Source organism: Cynocephalus volans, chromosome 2 (assembly GCF_027409185.1).
Source record: "Cynocephalus volans isolate mCynVol1 chromosome 2, mCynVol1.pri, whole genome shotgun sequence".
NCBI classification, from domain to species: domain Eukaryota; kingdom Metazoa; phylum Chordata; class Mammalia; order Dermoptera; family Cynocephalidae; genus Cynocephalus; species Cynocephalus volans.
Genome location: NC_084461.1, coordinates 223,148,393 through 223,158,510, shown reverse-complemented (window position 1 = coordinate 223,158,510; position 10,118 = coordinate 223,148,393). Strand labels below are relative to the sequence as shown.

General features: G+C 52.7%; 1 protein-coding gene across 2 annotated transcripts; it reads left to right on the top strand.

Moving 5' to 3' along the window:
* The first annotated feature begins 305 nt into the window (after positions 1-305).
* On the top strand, positions 306-9,575 carry CXCL12 (C-X-C motif chemokine ligand 12). 2 transcript variants are annotated; one of them, XM_063086832.1, is made up of 4 exons: positions 306-426; positions 4,343-4,460; positions 6,574-6,660; positions 9,323-9,575. In XM_063086832.1, exons 1-4 carry the CDS (start codon positions 366-368, stop codon positions 9,414-9,416), a joined length of 360 nt encoding a protein of 119 aa, XP_062942902.1. In that variant the 5' UTR covers positions 306-365; the 3' UTR covers positions 9,417-9,575. The 2 variants fall into 2 exon arrangements, with proteins under 2 accessions (XP_062942902.1, XP_062942900.1); XM_063086830.1 differs by lacking the exon at positions 9,323-9,575 and having other exon boundaries at positions 6,574-8,181.
* The last annotated feature ends 543 nt before the right edge of the window (positions 9,576-10,118 follow it).

Sequence of the window (10,118 nt, the reverse complement as noted above, 5' to 3'; positions counted from 1 at the left end):
GGGCCTCAGTCCCTCCGTCTGTATAATGGGTACGAGAAGGGCGCGGCTGGGGGCCTTTTTAGAGGCCATACCCTCGGAGCGGGGCCCAGCGGGGCCTGAGAAGGTCAAAGGCCGGAGCGCAGTGCGGCCCCAGGAGCACCGAGCGCGCCGAGGAGGGGCGGGAGGGGGCGCGCGTCAGAGACCCAGGCCACCGCGGACTCGGCTGCAGGCCCGCCCCTCTCCGCGCGCCCCGCCCCTCCCGCCGCGCTCTCGCCTCTAAAGTGCCGGGCGCGCCTCCCGCCGCCGCACTTTCACTCTCCGACCGCCGCCGCGCCAGCTCCGCGTCCGGCCCGCGTCCACCGCCGCCACCGCCGCCCGCTCGCGCCATGGACGCCAAGGTCATCGCCGTGCTGGCCCTCGTGCTGGCCGCGCTCTGCCTCAGCGACGGTGAGTGCGCTCGGCTGCTGGGGCCCGCGCGGCACTCCGGGCTTCGGGCTCGGTGCGGGGCCGCGGCTCCTCTGCTCTCGCGCCACCCCGCGCGACCCCAGTTGGCGCCCCTTGGCGCAGGGCACGTGGAGGCAGATTGCCTCGCAGGACGCGCTCCCTCGGGGTGCAGCGTCCGAAGCCCCACGCGTCCCCCCAGGCTTTGAGCCCTGCACGGAGCGGCCGCCCGCCCACGAGCGGGCTGCAGGGCGAGGTCGGGCAGGATAACTGGGCGGCAGCGCGCCGAGGGCGCGTTCGGAGCCGGCGCGGGACTGCGCGCGAGTGGGGAGCCAGGTCGGGAGCCGCGGACCCCGGCCTGCGGCCCGCCCACCGCCCCCAGCTAGCGGCTTCCCGCGCCGGGCTCGGTTTCCAGCTCCGAGGTCCCCCTGCGCACAGTGCTGGAGAGATGCGATCTGGCGCCGCAAGTGTGAGAGAGGGCTTTGCGAAGCCCGCCTTCTGCCCGCGACATGGGTGCAGCTGCGCGGCGTCCCGCCACGCCAAGCATGTCCTCTCCCCGCACCCTCGCGGGGCTCAGGGCCAAGGGCGGCGGGCCGCGTGGCGCAGCTGTCGGGCTTATGCCCCGGGCCGGCCGCGCTTCTGCACAGCCCCGCGGTCCGCAGCGACGCGGACCCGGGCACGCGTCCAGCCACAGCCTCCCTGCCACTTCCCGGGGTCACGGGAGAGAGGCCCAGGGGCCGTCCGGGCCTGTGCTCCCTCCCCAGCCCCCCAAGCACACCTGCAGCCAGGCGCCTTTGTCACCGGCCGGCCGAGCGCTCTCGCGCTGCCTCGGAATGAGAGCTACAAGGCCTTGGGCCCCTTGGAACGTGGTGTCCCGTTTCACTAGGAGAGGGCTTTTTTATGCTGAAGAGAAAACTCGCAGCGCAGTCACGGGACACCGCTGCTGCAAACCAAAATAAACTGTTGCCTCTGAACACAAAACAAAACCACGTCAGTCAGACCGCTGCCCTTCCCTGGCTACGAAGTTTCTTACAAAGGGTCGAAGGACATTCTTGAGTGCTCCTGGTGCAGCTACGGCCTGAGTCCCAGCGCGCCCAGTGCGCTCGGCTGGGTCGGTGCAGAGCGGACCGCCGCGTCCTCGCTGGCACTGGACCGGACGCCATAGGAGCCCGTGGCGGGACCGGCGCGAGAGCCTGGGCTGGCCAGGGTCGCGGCTGACTGCCTGGAAAGTGCTCTCCAAAATCATAGCAAGTTTCCGGTCAGAGCTGCAGAGGGTTCAGATTGACTGCAATTTAGAATTTTTCTCCTTGCTGGAAAGTATTGGAGGCTGTGTCTCCACACTACCCGCTGGGCGTGGGGCACCACACTGACCCCCGGGCATGTGGCACTCTGGCTTGGGGGTTAATAATTGAGTGGTCTGGTGAGGGTGGAGGTGTGGTAGTACATGTCTCTGGGAAATGGTGCAGCTCCCTCCCCTGAGGAGCTGTGGAAGGGACTAGAATGCAGAGAACCAGGTCTTTAGTCCTAGGTGCAGCTGACCTGGGGGAAGCACAGAGAAAGTGGGGTGCCTCACCCACTACTCCTTCTGACCCCGAGGAATGTTGGGTTGCTTGCTCCTCAGGGCTGCCTCTTGGCAGCCTAGTAGCCAGATCAAGGTCCCTGGCTCCAGGCAGGTCTGGTTCTCCTTGCATACATCATCAGGATGCATTTTTTTTCTCCTGGCGCCTATGTGCCCTCTGGCCCCACACTTAGTCCCCAAGCTGCCCCTGGGCTGCTGCCCTCCCCCCGTTGGCTGACCTGGGTCAACCAGCTGGGCTGGTGGGTGCCCAGGGTTGAACCCACAGTGGGCCTCATTCCAGGGCTGCTTGGAGGGGCTCTTGTCTGCATCAGAGTGGAAGGCTCAGGAAACTGCTGGAGCAGCCAAGCTTATCAGGTCCCAAATCTGAGCCAGTCAGGACTCTTGCTTGTACACAGAGCTACATCCAAACAGCGGGAAAAGTTAGTAATACTAACAGAAAGCTGGAGGTAAGCACACGAGGTGGACAGAGCACTGGGGGCTCTGTCACTTTAAAAAACCTGTTGAAATTCCCTTGGGACAGGTAAGCTATTGGGTCCTGGGAATAGAAATAACAATTGCCTTTGAAGGAAATGGATAATCCCAGGGGGTGTTGGGGAAGAGAAAAGAGAGAAAGCCTGTGTTTTGAGCTCTGAAGGGGCTCTGATTTCTGGCTTGATCTCCACTGCTTGGTTAGTAGCAGAACAGCTTCTCAGGGATGCAGGAGAATAGCAGCCCCCTCCCACCCCACTTGTACTGTGCACCTTCAAGCTCACTGGAGCTCTGGGGTAGAGCTCTTCCTCCCTCACCACTAGCCACCCAGCTTCAGTTCTCCTCCCCGCTGCCACCCTCAGCTCAGACCTCAGGAGGAGCCCAGAGAAATCCAGGGAAACCCAGAGGTGCAACCCTCAGAGGGGAGGCTTTGGTTCCTCCATTGTGTTACCCGGGCTGCCAGGCCCCCAGCCCTTGGGTCCCTTTCCTAGGTGATAATGGTGACAGGGCAATACTGACTTCCCTTGCAGGGACCCTGTGCTGGAGTGAGATCAGGTGTGCATGAGGGCTGCTCCGAGGTCTGTGCAGTGAGTCACTGAGCACTAGACGCCAGGCTTCCTCCTCCTGTGTGTTTGATGGGGAGAGTTATAGGGGATCTTCTTTTCCCCTGACTTGTTGGCTAAATACAGTGCTGTTCCAAAGCACACTGTTCCTTAACTGAATGCAGCCTGTAGAGAAAAAAATAAATTAAGCCCCTCACTCACAAGATTTCTTCTGACTTCCCCAGCATGCTTTCCCAAAGGTGCAGAACTTCAGAACCACCCAGAGCCCTCTCAAAAATCTGTAAACAGGCAAACTAAAAAAAAAAAAATCTCTGGACTAAATATTCTCAGACATACACTTAATCCCTGATGCAAAAGTCCACAAATTCAAATAATTTGGGATATTAAGTGGGGCTCGGATAAAACCTACTGGGGGAAAAAAACCAAACAAACAAAAAAACAAATCCCAGCCCCCCAGGGCTTGTAATTCTAGACTTAAAGGATGAGCAGTGGGTTCGGGAGCCCCTACTAATTTACACTAATGAGTGTCAATTATGGTATTTTGCAAATTGGTGAACTGGCAAACAAAGATAGTAATACAATCCAGGAGGCTGCAGCATCCCTGCCTGGGTGATGAAAGCCACATTAACTCCAGCCTCACTAATCTCCAAGCTTTTGGGGAAGTGCTGGGGAGAAGGTGGGACCTTTCCCTGGCCTCTGGGGACTCCCAGGTAGGAAGCCAGCCCCGGATTCTTTTGTGATTTCCAGGGCTTAAAGTGGAGGTGAGGAGGGAAGCCTGCTGGTGGGGGAGGGCAGCACTGCCCAGAGCTGCAGTGGTGCCCTCTGGAGGCCTTTGCCGGGGGAGGGGGGAGCCTGGAGCCTCCTTCTGTCCCCTCCGCCTTCCCTGACTAGAGAGGTCTTTCTCAGTTCTCAATTCCTGGAGGAATTTATTTTGCAAAAAAAAAAACTGGGAATCTCAGTACCTTGGACTGAAACCATTATTTTCTGTAGTTTTACTACCTTTATCTTGAGACACCTGAGCATGTGGCTTCTGATTTAATTCCCCCACCCTCCTAGGGTCCAGGTCTCCCCAGTCTTTTTTGTCCTCTTGCCCTTCAGAAGCTGAGCCCGAATCCAGCCAGAACTCACTGTGCTGCCCCAGGAGATGGCCTTTCTCAGAATGCACCCATAACCTGTAGCTCATCCCATCGATCCCATTGCTCTGGATCCCTAATCCACCATCGCTCTTATCTCTTGGCTGCAGACCCAGACACATCTGTTTCCCAAGGCCTGGTAGGGTAACAAGTTGCCTTGTTCTCATTACCTATTCTAGGGAAACCTGTCAGCCTAAGTTACAGATGTCCATGCCGATTCTTCGAGAGCCATGTTGCCAGAGCCAACGTCAAGCATCTCAAAATCCTCAACACTCCGAACTGCGCCCTTCAGATCGTGTAAGTCTTGAACATCCTCCTTCAGGGATGTTGCACTAATGGGGACAGTCCCATCTGACTCCCAGTCTTGTTACAGGCATAGAAATGACACCTTCCAAGTGCCCAGCCTTGAACTTGGCTTAATTAGTCGCAGCTGTTATTACCCTTGAGGACTTTGAGTATGCTACCAGGCATGAGTTTCAAAAGTCACTCTTGCCCTTGGCCCCCTGCTGTGCTCATAGTGGTCCTTGTATTTTCTTTCCAAGCTTCCTCCCTTCAGCACAGCACAGCTGGACGTCTCTGGACCTAAGAAAGCAGGGGCTTCACCAAGGTTTCACCTGAAGTCCAGTAAATTAGCCAGCCCTTTGCTAGAAACAGTTGTATCTGTCCTGCAGGTTTTAGGGCTCTGGTGCTCTAAATTAATCCTTTCTCACTAGGCAAAAACTCACAAGACCCAAATTCAGTTTAAGTCATCTTTAACCATTTGGTGAAACCTCACAATTTTAAGCTGACTTAACTGCATTTTCTCAAGTAGAATGCACAAGTTTTTGCTTTTGTGTGGTGTTCATGGCAGCTGCTAACATTTGATGTCATTCATTGGAAAAAAAAGAAAACCAAAGTTACACATACAGGAGGCACAACACACTCTCTGCTGGGGTGCAGGAGCTGGGAGAGGTGCAGGAAGAAAGCCGGACAGTCCATTGCTTGCGCTCACACCCCCTCATGTCTAGGAGGTGAGGGCAGAGTTGTCTGGGGAGGATTTGCTTGCTCAAAAGTCCTAGTGCTCAAAGTGGAATGAGGCACAACAGTTGGAAAACATGCTGCAACTTTCTGAAGACTTTTTCACCCAACACCAAGTGTATTAGGTTTCTTTGTCTTTTTTTTTTTTTTTTCTGGCCTTTGCTGCCTTGAAAGTGTTTGTCATTTACAATATATTTTATGGCTCTAGAAAATAAGTCTTTTTTTTTACTGCTTTGCCAATAATAAAATACTATATCTTTTGTGAGAGATATTTTAAAGATATTTAAGGTAGCTTGCGTGGACCTGCTTAACAGCACAGATTACACTGGTTCTCTTGCCAGCAAATGCACCTTGAAGTTGAAAATGCCTAATACGATTCTCGAGTCTGGGCAAATACTAAATTAATAAATGGCGGCACGCAGATTCACATCCTGGTGTGCCCTCCTCCAAGCCACACCCCTCCTCTGCACACCTCCTTCACTAAGTGGGCAGGCTGCATGCAGACTCCCATGGGTGTCCCTGAGCCACCAGGCTGGGTTTTAGTTTTCCTTGTAGATCCTTAAGTGGCTGGCTAGGGATGTCTTCGAGCTGCGTGGGATTACCTCGCACCCAGGGCTTTATGGAAAGGGGTCCAGAGAGATAAATCCAGGTCCTCCCCAGGAGTCCGGGTCCTTTTCAGGTCTCATGAAGGGAGGCTGTGCGTGGAGGTAAGAAGTTGGAGGAAGGTTCCATCTGAGCTTCTTAAAAATGAATGAGACTGTGGAATATTCAGTGACCCTGTAAAAATCTCCCAGGAAACCATTTTCTGGCAAACCACCTGAACTGTCCCTCCCCCACCTGCACTGTTGTCACCCCACCTCACTATTGCAGTAACTTCTTGTACATCGCTGGCCTCCAAGCTTATTCCAAGCTTCCTCTTAAGTCTGTCCTTAAGTCTTAGCATGTTCCATCAAGATGATCCATCAAAACAAAAATCTGTTTTTGTCACTCTCCAGTCTTCCTTGCATCTGGCCACAGGCTTCTTGAGCATGCTGTCCCCCACCCTTCCTCCACATCCTCAATGCACCCTGTCCTCGCTCTTGTTTTTCCCTTCCCCTCATTCATTTGCCAAGCTCCTATCCACCCTTCAAAGACCACCTCAGATGTTCCCTGTGCAAATTCTCCCTGGATGCGCCTCTAGAGACTTTTTGCACGTGTCATATCTCTGCAGTGGAACGTGCCTCAGTGCCATTGTGTCCTCCCCCGCACACTCTGAGCAGCTCTTGAGCCCGAGCCTGTGCAGTGGAGCACCTGGCCCCGGCGAGGGTCCTAGCCAGGCAGCAGGGAGTGGGTGCGCGGATGGCAGCAGCGGCCCCCACTCAGCGGTGCGCTGTCGCCTCTTCTGTCTCGGCAGGGCAAGGCTGAAGAACAACAACAGACAAGTGTGCATTGACACGAAGTTGAAGTGGGTTCAGGAACACCTGGAGAAATTTTTAAACAAGTAAGCACAACAGCCAGAAAGGACTTTCCACTAGATCCACTTGAGGAAAGCTAAACGTTATGAGAGATGAAAGGGCAAAAGTGTGGGGGAGGAAGGCCTGGATCATGAGGCTGGGGGTGTCTGTGGGGTGGCACATTGATCTGGGATCGGGCCTGAGGTTTGCCAGCATATAGACATTGCATTTTTAGCATATGGTACGATATTGCAGCTTGTATCCGTCCATGTCCCATACCCTTGCATATTGGGGCTTTTATAACTGGTGTTTTCCTAAGAAATTGTATTATCCCAACAGCATTTCCACTAGTCAGTTCCCTCATCATCATCATCATCATCATCATCATTCTCATGATCATTTTTTAAATCAGTGATTACTTCAAGATCTGTATTTGGTTTGTTTTGGAGCTTCTCCTCTTCTGCCCTGGGGAGTCTGGGCACAGTTCGGTGATGGCTTAGCAGGGAGCTCAAAAAAAGTGTCCCTCCTCCAGACACTGAGGCTGGAGAGACTGCAGAGTGTGCTTCTGCTGGAATGACTGCTCTGTGTGGCTCTCAGACACTGATGAGTGCTAGGCAGCTGCCACTGCCTTCACCCCCCCCTTTCAAGTGCAGTGATTAGATCTGTGGGCTCCATGTAGAAGCCACTGTCACCAGGAACTGTGCTCAGAGATCCTCTCCCGGCCATGCCAACCCTCCCTGTGCCTCCAAGAGCATGCTTCATCTTGCTTCTGCTCCTCATTTCTGTAGCCTGATCAATGCCACACCAGCAGGGAGGAGGGTGCTCACCAGGGCTCCCGCCCTGCACCCCTCTCGTCCCTTTGCCATCCCCTCAGCTGGGGCCCTCTGTGAGATCCGTCTTGGGCCTCCTCCAGAATGGAGCCGGCTCTCTCCTGGGGAATGTGAGATCGTGCTCCCACTTCCCACAAAAGACAAGAGTTTGCAGAATCAGATGTAATTTTAAATCTGAGAGCTTGCTTTGAAGAATTTGGTTTCTGTGATTGCCTCTGAAGCTTATGGAAGCTCTACATGGCCATGGAAGCTCTATAAACTCTGAGGTTTCTGAAACCAGAAGTGAAAAAATAAATGAATAAACCATCCTCTTGCCACTAACTCCTCCTCCTGAAGCCACAACAGGGTTTCGGGTTCCAATCAGAAATGTTGGCAAGATGAAGTTTTCCATGCATAAATGTGATCCACAGATGGTCCTGGTGGTATTTCTAACTTTGCAAGGCATTTTTTTTATATATATTTTCGTGCACATTTTTTTTTTTTTACGTTTCTTTAGAAAACAAATGTATTTCAGAATATATTTATAGTCGAGCAATTCATATATTGGAAGTGGAGCCATATGAATGTCAGTAGGTTACATTTCTTTATTATCTTAAACTACTGGCAATTTGTAAAGAAATATATATGATATATAAATGTGATTGCAGCTTTTCAATGTTAGCCACAGTGTATTTTTTCACTTGTACTAAGATTGTATCAAATGTGACATTATATGCACTAGCAATAAAATGCTAATTGTTTCATGGTATAAACCTCCTACTGTATGTGGGAATTCATTTATCAGAAATAAAATTCACTAGTTGTTAGAGATGGAGCTCAAATACATTTCTGAAGTTTATAAAAATAAGCTGTCTGCTGGTCAGGTGCCTTAGATCCTTTCTGTAGAGTCCCTGCCTGAGTGACAGTGCATGGGCTTTTCTCATGAGCAGATTAGATCTGCAGCTCAGTTTTTGTCTTTTTTTTTTTTTTTTTTTTTAACCAGATGGAAGTAGCAGTGCTAGTTTTCTGAAGAATAATATTTGACTAATTCCTCTTCCCCTCCCTCCTCCTCCTCCTCCTCGGTTCTCCTAACATCCCCATGTAATCTCCAGAGACCCAACCCTAGTAATATCAAGCTTTTACATTTCCCATGTAAAAATCCCATTACTCCAGGCCATGGTTAATATCAAGCTTTCACAGGAACAGGTGGCCTTACCCCATAAATCATTAAATACCATTCAGCTTGAATAATTTTAATGTGACAGTCACGAGCCAGTTGCTCTAATAAAATTCTGCTAACCAGCTCTCTCCCTCGCTCTCCAGAACAATCCCAGTCACTCCTAGGCAGAGTTCTCAGCCATCCAGAAAGAAGAAGGTGGGATCGGGCTGCCTTCTTTCTCCTTTCCTGGATGGCCTTCGGAACCTGGGGTCTCCAACTTCCAAAGTGTTATTCGATTTGAAATGCAGAGATGTTTTAGAGAAAGCAAGAGTCCAACTCTGCATTGAGAAGGGAGGAAGTCTGATGAGAACAGGGCAGGGTGGTGTGAGATAGAGGGCTCTGGGTCTGGGCGTGCCTCCTGGACCCTCTGAGATGGGGATCCCACTCCCAACGGGAGCCTCAGGTGGCAGTAGGAGCCAGGGTCAGGCTGGCAAATGGGCATTCTCCGCAACCAGTTCACAGGCCTTATGGAAACCCATTTAACATTTGTTTGAATCAGAGGAAAATATCTAATTTATTTTAATGAGTTACTGGTGAACAAGAGCCTTGCCCAGGGGCCTCCAGGCCTGAGACTGAACACAGAGTGAAAGTGCTACTTGGGCCAGCATTAACTATTGTGCAGACTGAGACAAACTCTTGTTTATTGCAACATCATTAATGGTTCTACTAATTTTATCTAAGGGGGCGCAGAGAAGAAAAAGTGGGGAAAAAAGAAAAGATAGGAAAAAAGAAGCGACAGAAGAAGAGAAAGGCTGCCCAGAAAAGGAAAAACTAGTTATCCACCACCTCGAGACGACTGCAGTGCACTCTGCTCCCGACGCTTTGTACACTCGCTCTAACCTCCTCCAGGGCAGACCCCCGCAGACTGGGCAGGGGCTTGGACTCCCCTGGCGAGCAGCGCTTTGCTGCCCTGGTGGCCACACCGGCTCCTGTATTTATGTGCTTTTTAAGGCCCTTCTTGGTCTGCTAAGTTATGAAGAAGTAGTTGTGCAGAGGCTGGGTCGGTAGCGCGGAGCCTGCGTGCTCAGGACTGTATCTAGGATGGCCCTGGCTTCCGAGCCTCAAGCCAGCTCTCCACTCCCTCTCGTAGAAGGCCCGTGCCCATTCAGCAGCTCACGCAGCTGCACACACTTGCAGTCTGCATTCCCGTGGAGACCAGGGTGTGGCTATCTGGCCAGTGCACAGAGCAGCCCACGAGTCCAGCAGAGGTGCCTAGCCAGGAAAAGGCATGTGCCTTATGCCCTCTCATTCCACACAGCCGTGCCACCTTCTCAGGGCAAGGGATAACTGACTTGCCCTAGCCCCACCCTAGCTTCTTCCCAAGTACCTGGCCTGCCACCACCTGCCACCTGGGAAGGGACTTATCTAGCCCCTCCTCCCTGGGCTGTGTGAGCAGCTTTACCTCTGAGCCTGGGTGGGTTCCTGCAGACTACGAGGGGTGAACAGCAGGGAACACCCCATTGCCAGAGAGCAGATG

Bases quoted from the DNA above. Each gene is read 5' to 3' on its own strand.
- CXCL12 (XM_063086832.1), top strand. From the start codon at position 366: ATGGACGCCAAGGTCATCGCCGTGCTGGCCCTCGTGCTGGCCGCGCTC. The intron at 4,461-6,573 runs GTAAGTCTTGAA...CTGTCTCGGCAG, and splicing joins AACTGCGCCCTTCAGATCGT to GGCAAGGCTGAAGAACAACA. The intron at 6,661-9,322 runs GTAAGCACAACA...ATTTTATCTAAG, and splicing joins CTGGAGAAATTTTTAAACAA to GGGGCGCAGAGAAGAAAAAG.